Source organism: Neopsephotus bourkii, unplaced genomic scaffold (assembly GCF_033783945.1).
Source record: "Neopsephotus bourkii isolate Nb327-2 ecotype Australia unplaced genomic scaffold, CSIRO-AGI_Nbou_v1 NB_107, whole genome shotgun sequence".
In the NCBI taxonomy this organism is placed as follows: Eukaryota; Metazoa; Chordata; class Aves; order Psittaciformes; family Psittacidae; genus Neopsephotus; species Neopsephotus bourkii.
This window is the reverse complement of record NW_026900624.1, coordinates 7,656,711-7,672,653: the sequence shown is the minus strand read 5'-3', so window position 1 is coordinate 7,672,653 and position 15,943 is coordinate 7,656,711. Positions and strand designations below refer to the sequence as shown.

At 38.1% G+C, this 15,943-nt stretch overlaps 1 protein-coding gene across 4 annotated transcripts in view; it reads left to right on the top strand.

Annotated features, from left to right (window-relative positions):
* MPPED1 (metallophosphoesterase domain containing 1) overlaps positions 1 to 15,943 on the top strand; it is a 61,565-nt gene that overhangs the window by 42,265 nt on the left and 3,357 nt on the right. For all 4 annotated transcript variants that reach the window (XM_061359276.1, XM_061359283.1, XM_061359302.1 and 1 more), the window contains exons 5-6: positions 10,369 to 10,484; positions 15,119 to 15,232. In XM_061359276.1, the coding sequence (XP_061215260.1) occupies positions 10,369 to 10,484; positions 15,119 to 15,232 (230 nt within the window). The remainder of the gene's footprint in view (positions 1 to 10,368; positions 10,485 to 15,118; positions 15,233 to 15,943) is intronic.

Below are 15,943 nucleotides of genomic sequence, written 5' to 3'. Positions count from 1 at the left end.
AGAAAGCAAAATTCATCATCCTGTTAAAATATATTAATTAAGAGTCTGAGGCACATGGATACAGATTTAATTGTATTTTAATAGAATGCTAGAGTGATATTTTTATTTCCTCTTTTGTACTTATCAGAAACCATTTTGCATTTTGGAAAGTGCTGCTTCTAGAAATGCTTAAAACAACAATACGCTGTAGTTTAGTTTGCAGCATATGGAAGATCATAAGAATGGGTATTTTTCCTGGAAAATGATTTTGATCTTTTAAATTCAGCCGCTCAGGGAATGTTGTGGGGGGAAATGTAATATATTGAACTCCTGAAGTATGAAAGGCTTTTCAGTGGCAGAAAGTGAGACTTTAAGAGTTCGTTCTGGCTGTTTTAACATCAGAAACAGATCATTGGATTGTTTTTCTCCTTTTTTTTTTTTTGTCATCTTTTTTACTAGTGGCAGTTTGCTAAAATTGGTGCATTTCCTGCGGTAAAAACGTCTTGGAAAGCATTTTTTTTTAACATGATTTGAAAATACAGGAAATGTTGCATCTCGTTCAGTAGGCAGTAGGTATACAGGTGCTATTGTTCATGTGAGTAATCATACTGAATTCAGGAGAGGTTTTTTAATGAACACTGCAGTACAAATTAAATGACTGAAATGAATTAGCAAGAATCATTACATTGCTGAAAAAAAAGGTGTGTAGAACAAAATAAAAGTTTCTCAGACTCCAAGTGAATTTTCTGTAGCATGGTAAAGGAACATAGTTGCTATTAATTGAATTCTGCAATAGGTATGTGAGTGAATGAAGATGTAAGCTGAACTATGCCTATTGTAGCCCAAGTCAGACCAATACCTTAAATTCTAGCTATTACGAGCTCCTTAGAAGTTTTATTTCCTGAAAATTTTATTTTCTGTTTCCCATAAGATTTTTTTTAAGTCACAGCAGTTTAGAATATCCTTTTGCCATTAATGAACATTCCAGAAAATGTTTTCTCTCAGATAAAATTGCTTCCCAACATTGCTCAGGGTTGAGGAGTCTGGAACAGTTCAATCCTAGAATAGGCACAGTAGAGGAAAAACAGTAAGTTGAACACCTTAGCATGCTGCTTACTTTACGTGTTTACCTGTTAGGGATATGAATCATTTTTTTTTAACACATTTCACAGTGACCTCTTGCAGAGTGAGCTTAATCAGTTACTGAAGCCAAAGACGCTTTGCATCCACTTTTCAGTTGTGGTCCTCCCTTGTGTCCGTACAAGTGCACAGGACATTGCACTGCCTTTGTGTGCATGTATGCTGAATATAGTCCAGAAATTACACTGATTTCACATAACATTTTTGGGCAAGTGCTGTTTCTTGTAATGCCTGAATACATTGTGTGGCTTTGTATCTCTGTATGTGAGTGAAGATTTCATTTACTTGTTTTGTTGCAATGTTTCTAGTTTTAGTTAAATTTGAGAGCAGTTGAAAAATATATTGCTTTAGTTTAATTAGCCTGGTAGAAAAAAGTCCTTTCTTAGGCGGTAATTATTAGTCGTATATTACTAAAAGGAAGTAGTTCACATTCAGTTACTTAGCAGAAATAATTGAATCTTCTGATCCAGTAAACGAGCTCACTTTGGATTCAGCTGGTTTTTAATTTAAGACCTATAGAAGAGAAGACCTGTAATCTCACTACAGGGAATTGGCTTCACTTTCCTGCAGTTCATAAACCACAAGAGTGAAATTGCAATCCCCCACAGCAGTTTTCTCTTTATTTTTCACATTTACTTGAAAGCTTAATTTTATGTGACAAGCTGATTTTAAAGTTTAAAGTGGGTTTTCTGTTGTTGTTTTGGTGCTTTTTTCCCACCATTTTTACTTGAACAAAAGGACTACCAGCTCTATCTGTAGTCCCGGCTGTTGTCTCAGACAGCAGCAATTTCAGGATGTTTCAAAGATGTAAACACAGTTGGGTACTGAGTTGAGCCCTTTGGCAGTATTCCAAGAGAAACACAAATAGCTAACTAGTTTGGAGCGGATCTATATGGAGTTGATTCTCAGCTGGAGTAAGTTGGCAGAGCTCCACTGGCTTTTGAGCCATTTACACCTGGTGAGGATCAGCCTCCCTACTCCACAGTAGCTTGTATGTATGCATTTTTCCTAGGTTTTTACACAGTAGATGTGTTACTACATCAAGTACTAGATGGTGACTTTACATTGCGCTCTACATGAAGAACCGTAAATGGAGCCACCATCAGAGTAACTAATTGTAACACAGTTGTCTTGAGTTCTTTCTCTTTTCCCTGACCAGATTTTAAGCTGAAAAGTAATTTACCACTTGTTGTGAAGCTGTTCAACATTAGAACACTGTCTTTGGATTTGATGTTCATAGATTAATTTTATTTAATAAATTAGCATAATTTAATATGAATTAATGTGAGGATTTTCTTCTCTAGCACGAAGGTAAATTGGAACTAATATTACAACACAAGGCTGCACCTGTATGTGTCAGATATTTCTAATGATGTAATCTATATCAGATAAGCATATGACTTTTTACGTTTGTCTCATAATTCCCAGCAAGCTGAAAGAGCATCCAGGTGTTAAAACTGTACCTTTTTCATATAGAAAGTTACATTGCAGCAACTGGTTTCCACCACTGTACTGTGAGGTGAATTTAGGAGTTCAGGAAAATAGGGATTTGGAATTTACGATAACTTGGATGTTGTTCACCTCAGGTAGAAACATGGCATATGAGGTATCAGTACTTCTTTTGTATACAAGAAGTAAGCTCATCTGTTGCTAAATTAAAAATGTTAAAAATACTTATTGAGTATATGCGCATGTGCTATATTAGTTTATTAGTTTTGGAAGCATTTTCATGCTTGTTTAACTCAAAATGGCGTTGAATTTTCAACAGAAAAGGTAAAATAAAAAAAAAAGAAAAACAGAAAAGAACTGGCAGACAGTTAGTCCATATGGCCTAATTACTCCTGGTATTTTGAGAAAAGAATGTAATCCTGGAGAGTTACTAAACTGCAAAGTGGTTACTCTGAGGACCTTTCTTCTCAGTTCTTAGTGCACCTATTTCAGCCATGTTTCATCTAGGAGAGTCCCTCCAGTAGCTGAATCTTAAAAAAACCCACTAGTGTCTCAATTTGGAGGGATAGTAAATCTTCTCAGTTCGCGAACTTCTGCAAGGTCTTGGGTGGGGGACTGCAGTAAACAGTAGCTGGATGTGTGGAAGAACATCGTTTCTCTTTAGCTGTCTGGTCATCTGATAGTGAAAAACTGTAGGGATGCCATACATAGATGGGCCTAAAATTATTTTTCCTAACAGATTGGCTCATTTGTGGTAAGTTACATTTAAAATGAGATGGTGACTGTACTGTGTACAGAGGGCACGTTAACTCCTCCTCTCTCTTTACCCTTCTTCTTTCTATGGCTGTCAGCTGTCAGTATCTGAAGTACAAACTGGATAACCTGGCTGTACGTATATTTTTTACATATTAAGAATCAGAGAGACTGAGGGAACACGCTGTGAGGCATCAGGAGCTCAAGGACTTAGCTCTGTGTTAAATATGTAAGAGCGTACTGAAAGTCTGTACAGTTCTACGTCTGCATCATCATCCGTGAATCTCTTGGTTAATTATTTGTGGGGTTTATTTTATTATTTTTAAAATCTATCAGATGGGATATTATCATTTGCCTCCCAGCAAAATGACATAAACTATTTGCATTTGTTGTTGGCATATTGTAAATTCAGTCCTTCATTAATTTTTCTCCTTACCTGTTATCTTCTGTTTTCTTGTTACGAAGATAAAGTAGATTTCCTTTTATTTTTCATTGTTTTATAACAGATTAATGTTTAGAAATTATCAGTTCCTATTAGTCACAGCTTATTCCATCTTCTTTCCAGTCAGAGAAAATCCTTTACTAAACAAAAGATGAATGATTTCATGTGTAACTCAAATTGCAAGAGAAATAATTAATGACAAAGGGCCATATTCGAATTTTTATCCTTTTGTGAAAACTATAATTTAATTAGATTCAGAGTTTCAAGAAGGACAACCTTGGATGCAAAGCTAGTAAGGCAAAAAAACAAAGAATACAACAAACTTCCTCATCGAAGAAATGTTGTCTAATGCAGCCAGCAGACTGATAGAAGATCTGACTTCAGTTTGCTGCTCACTACAGTTTCCTGAACTAATACTGTGCAAGCCTCTCCATCTTAGCACCTAATTTTCCTTTCTTCTGCATTCTCCTTTACACCTGCTGAGTTGTACTTTGTGGCCTTGTGTTCTAGGAGATAATCTTCTATGACATTAACCATCATTTGCATTTATTAAAGTATAAGGCCTTAGATTTTATTAAGAAAACCCTGGTTCCAATATTATGAATGAGTGAATATGAGTTTCTTTTTTGTGCAGTTTTAATTCTCTCTGTATACTGCTTTCATACCTCTTCTCTAAAATCAAACCATCCGTTGTCTCTGTCACATGGAGGTTAACCAAAATATAAGTCTCCTCATACTCCTTAAAACTTTTGAAACCTGTCTTCCTTTAAATCTCAGCTATGCTCTTGAAATGCTTAGATGCCAAGATTTTGAATGCTATTTCAAAAGCTGTAAGCAAACAGTGCTCTGCCAGTCCTTCTTAGCATTTCGGGTCTCACGGCTAGTTTCAGCCCTGCCTCCTTTGGACCATCGTCTTGAATGTGAGGAAGAAAAGACAGAAAGATGAGTGTTATTTCACAACTCCTTTAGATGTTGAAGCAGGCAATACCCCCACCTGCAAAGGTGAACTTCTCTGCATACTTGTTAGAGAAAATTGAGTAAAAAGCAGTGGAAATATTTAGTAAACTGATTAGTTGCTTACTGAGGAAAGGCTAAAATGGCAATTATGGAGATTGGGTAAATTCAGTGAACACTGCGATTTGGGATGTAAAAATATGAATACCTGCAGGATATTAACTCCAGGCAGGTGAAGGAAGGTAGATAGTGTATTTAGTACTGTATACCCGTATTCGTAGGACAGTAGCTAGTTACAATAATAAGATTAAATCAAGACCAGGAAAAGTTAGACTTAAATAGTGAGATTATAGATCCAGTAGTGAGATTTCTTGGGCTGGGAATCAGGATGTATCAGAGTTTTGGCTGTGATTGCCACTGCTGAATCTAACTGCTTTCTGGTGCTCCATGGCTCTCGGCCAGTCGCTTTTACCAGTGTGATTCTCAGCGTGTATAGACTAATCTTCTAAATGCTGACTATGTGCAGCTCTGCAGTTGTCCGGAAGGGAAGCAGGAATGGGAAAACTGATTTGGTCTATTCTTTTCCCACTGTGCTTCTTTACAGTCACTGGCCAATAGCTGTTTATTTTCTGATAGGAGGAAAATGACAGCTGTTGTGGAGGAAAGACTGGCGCAAGTCATGTGTTTGCGAACCTTTGAAATTTATTTTGTAAGCAAAGGAATTCTAGGGAGATAACTTGCCTTTCAGCTGCAAAAAAAGGTTTCTGCAGGAAGCTTTATAGAAATGAGGAGGTACAGTGTCTGTGCATTGTGTTTTAGTTCTGTATTTCTTGCTATTAACGTGTTTGCAAGATGCTGCCCACCAGTCCCTTTGATACGCTAATGGCCATTCAGTTATGCTTCATAGGTACTGTGCTGTGGAAGGGAATTTGCCCTCGAAGTCCAAGAGAGTAATTGTGTGCCTGCTGGTGGCAAGATTTTACTCATCTGGACAACCTAGATGTGGCTGCTGCAGTAAATCTTGCAGTCTTGAAGTTCCTGTGCTAGCTGACGTCCCACAAGCACTACAGGCAGTGCTGTGGTGGGGATATTTCCTCAACTGCCCACTGGCTGCCTGCTATGTTCATTTGTAGATGATGACCAAGTGCTGTGGAGGGTCCCCTTCCGGTGTACAGAGAGGAAGGGATCCATTCTGTAAGTTTAAACATTTACATTGAATCAAAGTAATGGAGAATCAGATTTCAATCTTCACTTCTTGTAATGGAAAAATCCATTCACATCGATAGTTTTCCCCAGACAAGTGTCCCTTTTTATGTCCCCTTTTTATACAGCTGCTGAGCAGATTGAAATGGATACCAGGGGTTTGAAAATTGAAAACCTTAAATTTTCACATAAATTCCAGGTCAAATCTGTGTAGTACTTCACTACCCTTTACAGTAAATCACACATAAAGCTAAGTTATGCCTCATTTTAAATGACAGAAGAGTGCTTGGACTACATGGTAGCCCTTTCCAATAACAGCTGAATAAAAGAAGAAAAACTAATAAATAATTAAGGCAGTAATGTGTTTGCCCAAATAATTAAGGCAGTAATGTGTTTGACCACTGTTTTTTTTAGCATGACTTTTTTCTGTTATTATTGTAACAGAAATGCTCCTTTCAAAGACAACTAAAGCTCTAATGGTAGCTAAGAAGGTCATTCCTGGGAGGTTAAACTGGTTTAATTAGAATTTATGAGAAGGTTACTCTAAGAGTGCAGAAAGATGTTAAGGGGTTAACCTATAAGAGATTACATTGTAGTCAGTGTTCTGTTAAAGTTTGAATTAATTTTTCCCATGGGTTTTTCACATTCTAATTTTCAACTAAATGAGACATCTGTTTCAGAAAAGGAAAATTTGCTATGGTTGTCATAGCAACTATCATTCTGTAAGAAAATTATTCCAATGGTTACTTTAGAACAGAAAGATAGAAATTCAGTACATAAAGCAACATCCGATTGCTAGCACAAACTCTGATAATTCAGCCCTTTTTGTATGGTGGATTATTTGACCTGCAAAACCTGTTCATATGTTTTTAACATAAGGTTAATTGTGCTGTAAACAAATTCACTTCCAATGTCTTTTACCCCTAGCGTCTTACATGTTGACAATCATTATTCTAGCCATAATAATAATAACTGTTGGAATTTCAGTAGTATATGGAGAGACTCAAACTGTTCAGTGTAAGAAGACCTAAATCAAAGTACATTTCTATATATGAGCACTTCAGAGATGAAATGCATTCATACTGTATGTCTTTAATTGCCAAATACATTTGGGGTTTTTAGGGAACAGTGGGTTTTTCTCTTATGGAACATACATGACAACAGTATTGTCTTTGTAAAATGTAAAATATTATGGTATGTAATATGTAAATGTAAAACATTCAATATGTCTGAAACCAGGATATACTGAAAAATAATTAAAAAAAAAATAACACTTTTCCTGAGCAATCATTAAGTGGGGCTCCAGAAATTTGGTGCTTCATATGAAGAATTTAACTTACTTTCAGGTTCTATTGTAAATGCAAATTTTAGACAAAGTTTTCTTTGTGCGAAACCCAGGTCACACACTTGTTAATTGGGTATTTGAGAAGACTTTTTTTCCCCTAATCAGAAACTTTGCAGCAAGTTTGCAGAGAAGGGGTCTTTGGGGATTTATAAAATCCCTGCGCATACAAAGATGGTTTTGCTTTGGGGTGGGGGCACTGATATGTATGATTTGTCTTTCTTCTCTCAGATGTAAAGCATACCAACATCCTCCCCTGAATCCTTTCTTGGACTTCAGATTTTCCCTTTTTTTTCCCAGAAATATTCCAGACATTTCTTTCGATCTTGGGATTGTCACAAAAGACAGCATAATGGCAAATCACACAAGTTGTAACATCTCCCCTTCACAAAAGAACAGCTCCAGCATGCATAACTTACCAGCCCTGCGCTCAGGCGGCTACGCTGCAGTCACCACAAAGGGAGGGAGGGAGGGACGAGGGAAAGTGCTTCTTGTCTTAATAAGCAGATCATGCCTATTCATAAGGGGAAACGGGCTTTTTAAAAAGTGGCTGTGTACAGGCTAGCCCTAGTAGAGGCAGGCAGAGATTCTCGCAGCTGCATGTGCCATTTTCAGCCATTCGGATTTCAGCAGGACTAAGCTGACTTTTGTTAAGACTTGGGGCAGTCATAATTATTTCTCTTTATAAATACTTTGCACCTTAATATCATTCCATAGGTTTTTGATCTTTTCTTTTTGGACAAGTACCAGTCTTTCCCCTTGGTTTCTTTCTTGGGCCGTGGAGTGGCCATGGCCCATTGTGCTGTGTCCGGCAGACTTGTGGGGTGCAGGACAGTGCCTCACCTCACTTCCCATTGAGGACCTGGGGATAGTCCTGTCCGTGCCCAACAGCACTGGTGCCAGCAGCAGATGGGAGCAGGGGCCTGTATTCACTGAATCTGTCAGGGGCTTTAAAAGCATGATTTACTATTCTGACACTTTGTTTGCATCCTATTTGCCCTTGCAAATATTTTGCTGAGATTCTGCTCCTGGAAAACTTGCTCTGGGCCTGTAGACAATTTGCCAAACAGTTGAATATTTTTCATCTTCATGGTGCTTAGCATGTAAGTCGTGGAACGCAGTCTCAAGGCAGGAATGGATGGAGAGTTTAGAAGCAGTCTAACCTCTGTATATTTTTATAAAGCCTGCCACTTCTGTAATATTTGAGTGCCTCACAGACTTCAGTTTTATTTATTTTCATGGCATTCCTGTCAGATAAAAATACTCTCATTTGTCAATGGAGAGCTGAACGTAAAGACAGGCTGGAGTTTGGTTCTGTGTAACAGCGTTGTAGCATCATGGTAACATCATTGGTTGCCTACTGCAGAATAAGCCAGTAACTACAGTCAAGAATCATTTAGGTTGGAAAATACCTTTAAGATCATGAAGTCCAACCGTTAACCCAGCACTGCCAAGTTTCCTCACTTAAATCATGTCCCTGAGCGCCATATCTATGCATCTGATAAATATCGCCAGGGATGATGACTGCACACTTCCGTGGGCAGCCTGTTCCAATGCCTGATAACCCTTTCAGTCAAGACATTTTTCCTAATATCCAGTTTAAGCCTCTCCTGGTACAGCTTGAGGCCTTCATCTCTTGTCCTATCACTTGTTACTTGAGAGAAGAGACCAACACCCACCTAACTATAACCTCCTTTCAGGTACTTGTAGAGAGTGATAAGGTCCCTTCTGAGCCTCCTAGCTGGACTGTGAGTTACCCCCCAGAAGGTGAGAAGTCATGTACCTGTGAGCCAGGTGCTGTTATTCCTATGAGGAAAGGCTGCTAGGAGTTGAACAGGTAACCAGAAAACTGTGATTTCATATCCTTGATATAGGGATATGTGTTTCTTAGCCAGATGCCTTGGTCTGAGCAGCGTGACTCAGAGCAAGGTTTCTGCTTCATTGCTACTGCTATTAGCATCTTTTTTTCACACACCTTCACCTCCCTTATCACAGCTTTGGGAGCCTGGGATATATTTCCGGTCCCAGTGGCAGATGTAGAAAGTTTTACCTTTTATTCTTTTTCCCTGGGACACCTGTTTATCCAGACCCTGGTTATCCATGGCATGTGATGAAGAGCTACAAGATAAGCCCTTAGCTTTGGACACAGAAAGCCTTTCAGTTACCTGTCTAGAATTGTTTAGGCTGTTTGTTTGTGGAAGAAAGGCAGCCTATTTGTTGTTCTCCAAATATGGATTTGGCCAGAAGATGTCAGTCAAAAAATTATTAAAAAATTCCAACCTAAAACTAATCCTTCAATTTTATGACCTAGAATCAGAGCATAGTCAGCAAGACATAATTTACCACCGTGATATAATTGCTGTGAAATACAGTTTTTTAATCAATGGGATAGCAAGACATGGATAAATTGTGTTCCGACTGGCAGTGTTACAGTCCCACTGTTCCATGATGAGCTGCTCCATAAATATGTTTTAAAAAATGTAAATGCCCATATGATAAGAAATCCTGAATATGGAAAGTCTTACTTAAAAGGAAGTCAGCACACCAAGGACAGAAGAAAATTATGTGTAAGGATAGAAGCAGTATTCTGGTTATGATGGGATGCTTACAATTAGGGGAACAAAGCAGCATAGATGATGCCTCCGACTTTGGAGTGGGATCTGTCATTGTGCCAGGGCCTGTCCTTGCCCAGCTGGTCATAGGCTAAGGGCCAAACAAGACAGGAGCCAGTTTGAAACATAGATCCACACCTATGTATCTGAGATACGTGTTCTTTTAGATGTTGTGGGAGTGCAGCATGCTAATCCACACATGGAGATCTTGTTATCCAGCTCTTGCAAGAGTTACTTTTCAACTAGTTAGAGGAATACTGTGAATGTTTTACTGTATGCTGCTTACTGAAAGTGGTAAGGACTGCACTGATTTTCCACACAAGCTAAATAACACTGGTTGTATGGAAAGAGAGTTTTACTGTGCACACAAAGAAGACAATGAATGCTATTTGTGTCTCCAAATTCCATGCTAGTAGAGAGTCAATCTCCGTATTTTAATTAGATAACCAGTATATGGAAGTAGCACTGAAGACATTCTCCTCCTTTCTTGGCAGGCAACCTTGGTTTTATGGCTGGGGCTTTAATCTTCCACGAGGCCAAGCACTATTAGAGAAATGGAACCTTATTCCAGATGGAATAGATATTCTTATAACACATGGACCACCTCTCGGTAAGAAAATACTAGTGCTCTTAGCTGTGTATTTCAGATGATTATCTGAAATTATGTTATTATGAGTAACTGATGCCTCTCCTTAGACAAAGAGTGCAATCCTGACTTACAAGAGTCAAAAGTAACATCCATACTGATTTCAGAAGCACCAGGACTCCAGCCCAGGTTTATGTTTAATGATTACCTTTGCTCAGTGGTAGGGAATTAAATAATGGCTTAAAAATAAAGCCTTAACATATAAAGCCTTAATGAGCCTTATAAACATGAGAGATCTGATTTTCCTATGCATCTGTCCACTCTGTCACTGCTGAAATTGGTAGGTTTAAAGCATGGAGCCTGCTTGAAAGAAATGCAGGATCGGGTTCTTCTATTTTTAGCGCTGCTTTTGTCCTTCACTTTCAGTAGCATTCCCCTACCAACAAGTACCCAGAGTCTGTGTTTTTCCTCATCATGCTGACTTGGTGCATCTCCTGCCTCACAAACCCAAATGCTGTCGTTGTTTGCCTGTTCTTTGAACAGTGTGGGTGAATTGCCTATCTGTAATACAGTCTGGCAAGACAAACACACCAACAAGAAATAGTTCTGCATTTGTGTTTTACAAATATTAATATAGGTGATATAAAAGTCAGGAGAGATTTCTTGTATTCCTAGAAAAAAGTGAATGTGTGTTACAGAAATAATGTAATCTCAGAAATTTGTCCAGATTTAGTAAAGCTTTTAACATGGTTTTCAATGTATTTAAGATACAGCAGGCTACATTTAATGCAGCTGTGAATGTAGCTCTCACTAATTTAATCAGTGGACACGAAGTTGAAGCATGTACTTAAGTGGTCTGCTGAGCCTTACTGTGGAGTGCTTTGTGTGAAATGAAGGCAGCTGGTTTCTTTAAACCTTTAGATTCCCCAATTTCCGGAAGCTAAGACCCTCTTGTCTTCCACCCTTTCTTCTCCTCTTTCAGAGCTTGGAGGAGAAAGTATCTAAGGGGTTTGTGTTTTGTTGTTTTCTTTAGAAAGACATGTTTGCATTCCACTGCTCACTAATCCTGGGGGAAAGGGCTTTTTTGTGAGCACGGTTTCTCACAGTGGAGGCATGTGTTTTGATACTTCACCTAAGTGGAGCCTCATGTCATACCATTGACTGATTTTAATATGGACCTCTATTGTAAAAGTGGATGGCAGAAATTAATTATTTAGACCTTGAGATATCAGTTCCAAACGGTTATTACTGGGGATAATTCCTGTTAGGATGCAAGGCATGACACTGGGCCTTTGATATACTTTTATTTATAAGGCATATTTAAAACTTTTTCAGAAGCTTTTTCAGCATTTTTAAGCAATTTTTAAAACCAGCTGATAGCTGTAAAGTAATCCAACCTTCAGTAATATCCGTGTATCTAGCACATGAAATCTAATGTTGGAAAGTGGAGAGAGGGGTTCACGCCACCCAGCTTTAGCTGCCTTGGTAATTTAGCCACCAGGCCTCTCCAGGCAGCCTCTGGGATCAGCAGAGGCAGGAGAACCTCTAGAGCACACTGCAGAGCTGCCACTCAGTGGACATGCTTTAATAATAAATTTAATAATGAATTTAGTAATCGTAGTAATTCTGATGAAGAGCTGCCCATCTCCACTGACTGTAATGGGGAAACATTAATTCCCCCATCTCCATGTCTCAGTATTTATTCTCTTTTTGATTCTTAAGCTTCAACTGTCCTCCAAGGGTTTAGTTTTTTAAAAGTTCCCATTTCTTTGTCTTTCTTTTTGATGCATTAATAGATGGCTCAGGCACAGAACCCTCTGCATGAGGGCATCAGCTGTTGGTCTCCCTGACACCCATTGCAACAAATATATGATGCTTCAAAAGAAATTAGCACTCTGCCTAACTTACAGTACCTCCTTATGGTGTAGCTCGGTCCACAGACATTTTGGGAGACAGGATCCTCCTTGACCCTCCCAGCCAATTATTTTAACCAGAAAACTGATTACTGTTGTTCTGATCTTGGACAGCATCACCAGAGCTGTTCCTAATGATCATAAATAGCAATCAGTGCTCTTGCAAATTCCTCTTCTCTTTTTTTTTTCTCCAGCATGGCTGCCTAAATTCTGTCCATCGTCTATTTTTTGTGCTGCTTTCTCCTTCACTCACTTCAAAAGAGCACGCATCCTTCTAAACTAATTAATACTACGTTATTAGATATATTTTTAAATTGCCTGCATGATTTAGGTGCAGAAGCACCATTAAGAGTTAATGGACTTAGTGTTTCTAAATCAGTTAGGCATGTAACAAAATTCTGAGTAATTTTTCTTTTCTGAGTAGTGCTTTGGGATGAAACCGGGGGAGGGATACACAGGAGGTTCACACAGGATGAGAAAACAAAGGTTAAAACAGCTATTATTGACCATTTTATGTGACCTGTGTGTTGTTAACTATGATAAGATATATATTTCATAGCTTATGAAATACTGTATTCGTGATTATGGGATCAGTGCTAACGCTCATTTCTATATCGGCATGGTTTTGTTACATTTATATATGGTATAACTTATCAAGTCTTTTCCCTGATTCCTAAAGGTCTGCTTTTATGATTCTTTTATTCATCTTCACAAAGTTTACTTTTCTTTGTTTGTTTTTAATTTAATTTCACCTTTAAGTCTTCATTTGTAGCTGTCTGCTCGATTGTCAGTGACAAAGATTTATACTTTCCTGACAGCTGCAGAAACCTGTTTCAAGTAACCAAACATTAAAAAAACCCTAAGATGAACTCTAATTGTTAGCTAGGTGTAATCAATTATTCTTAGTTTGTGTAGTCAGGTGTACATAATAAGCTGCAAACATATGGGAAAGCTTCAGAAGGGTGATAATGCATGTAAACAAAAACATGTTCAACATAAATAATGCTTAATTTAATGGAGAAGTTAATTTTATGAATTTTTGTTTGTGAAGTTTTTGAAGTGGAAATACTTTCAGCTTTATGTTCACCACAGACATTTTGACAATTAACTATTTCAAATCACTGCAGTAATAAAGCCTATGATTATAACACTCTTGCTCTGAAAAAAAGCCTGACTGGATTCCAGGGGAGTTTCTGGCCTCATTTTGGCATCCTAAATACTTATTATTTCCTACGGTGAATTTTTGACCTGCATTGGATACCGGGGGTGACTGATAAAAATCAGTTACCAGAACCGAACATTGCTCTGCTCCCTCTATAGTTCATCAGGGCTTTTTCTTTGTACATCTTCGTGTCTGAATTAATTAGGAGTCTATGGCCATCGTGAGAACTTCCTTTTTTTTTTTGACATTTAGGATGCCTCATTCCCAACTCATTTATGAAAATTGAACTTTGCTCTTTGAGTAACTATGATAAAAGGGCAATTTTTTTTCAATTTTCATAAAACTCCACACTACACTGAGGCCAGTTTTCAAGCACTGGCATCTAGAGATGATCATCTCAATGTGTGAACCTACCCTGAAGCTCTAGCAAATCTGTGAGTTTTTCCAAAAGCTTGAATGCCGCAGTCCTGGTCTTAAGCCAGCTGGTTAGCTGCTATTTAGCCATGCTCGAGTGGACGTCAAAAGTAAACATATGAAAACTAGGTCCATGCTCTATACCTCTCTGGCTGATTCCTGTTTTCTCAGAAGCACAATATATTCCTTCTGTCGCAGCAATTTAAGAGATACAAAGCTATGACAGGTACACAGGGAAAGAAGAACTAAAGAGAGTGATTATATCTTTTAGGTTTCCAAATTTGAGACTGATGAAAATGTCAGAACAATAGAAAGATAACAAGAATGGTTATTGCAAACCCTCTAATAAAACAACATCCTTCTTATACTACTACTTTGAAGGAAACATGAGACTTCAGTTGCAGCAAGCGTACCCCTGCGGTATGTTTGTAGACATTAAAAGCAAGTTGGTGTATGTTTTTGTCTGTATATATAAAAAAAAATGAATTTTTGTACAAATGTGGTGCAACTAACTATAGCTCTTAAAAACATCTACTGCAGATGGGCTGAGTTTCTTTTCCTATTTGAGGTTCATAGATTTAGGCTAGTTGGCCTTGGTATCTCATGAGCTGCTTAAACTCATTTACTTGATAAGGTTGGGTTTAGGTATGCGCTGGGTTGCCCATGTGAATTCCACTACTGTAAGACTGAATGTGATAACAGTACAGTTTTATTACTAATAACACAGATTCCATTACGTCAGTTAAATTGTTCGATTTCAAAAACTACATCTCAGGGCTAGACTTAAATAGCCAAATGTTGATTTGAATTCTCAGGAGACTGACTTTGGACATACTGCTCTTTTGAACCTCACTCTGTTAAAGGAAGAAAACTTCGTAAAGCATTGAGTTTTCACATTAAAAATGCTTTAATTGCAGTGATTTATTTTCCCTGGAAGACACCTGGCAAAGTGCTACCATAGTCCTTTTTCTTCAGATGAGTTTTTATGGTTTTCCTCAAGTATTTTTCCTTCCTTCCTGCACTTACCAAGGCAAACACTGTTATTTCCATGTCCATTCTTCAGTGGCTGCGTATGAAAAGCCACAAACCATTAAATCTCAGAAATGCTGTATAGCAGTACAGCTTTGCAGATACCCTGTCTTCTTTTAAAGCTTTGTTTTTTTTCCAAGGTTTTCTAGACTGGGTTCCTAAGAAAATGCAACGGGTAGGATGTGTTGAGCTGCTGAACACAGTCCAGAGACGAATACAGCCAAGGCTTCATGTTTTTGGACATATCCATGAAGGTCAGAACACATTTCTTTCTCTCTCTCCATACATATATATGTGGAAACCACAAACACAGGAGTTGGCTGGTTTAACAGCATTTTCAAACTTGAATGTCTGAACTGAAGCACTTCCGGAATTCAGATACTTATTTAGCTGCATATATAGAGAGGAAATTGGCTGATAACTCTAATTTCAGTATTTGTACTATGGCTTCTTTTCTACGTCTGTAAAACAGGGTGATGCCTCCTGCACAGAGAGGATTACTGTGAATTTTAAAACAAGAACATGAGTCCAGTAGTTACAGAAAGTGACTAAATATTAGGATTGATGGATTGTATTTTCCTCTGCTGAGTCTCTGTGACCTAAGACAGATAATTCATGTAAGATCTCTGTGTCTCAGTTTTCTGTGTGTGTAAGAATACTTTGAGGGGTGCTTCTAAGGCTAAATCTTCAAGATTGCACAGTAAAGGTTGTCTCTCCTCATCAGCATGTATATGAAATTAAAATCAAGAGGGATGTCACCACTGTCTTGGGCAGAAGTTTAAGATACTTATTTGTGTATTTGTTTGCTTTGGCAAGGAAAACATTTTGTACTCAGACAAAACAAAATGGTTCCCCTGACTATTTTCATTTTTAACTGGAAACAAATGAGTTCCCTTCACATAAGTCAGTAACTGGTGACAAATATGCTCCACTGAAGTCAGTGATCAGGGGAGTTTGTTTCTAGA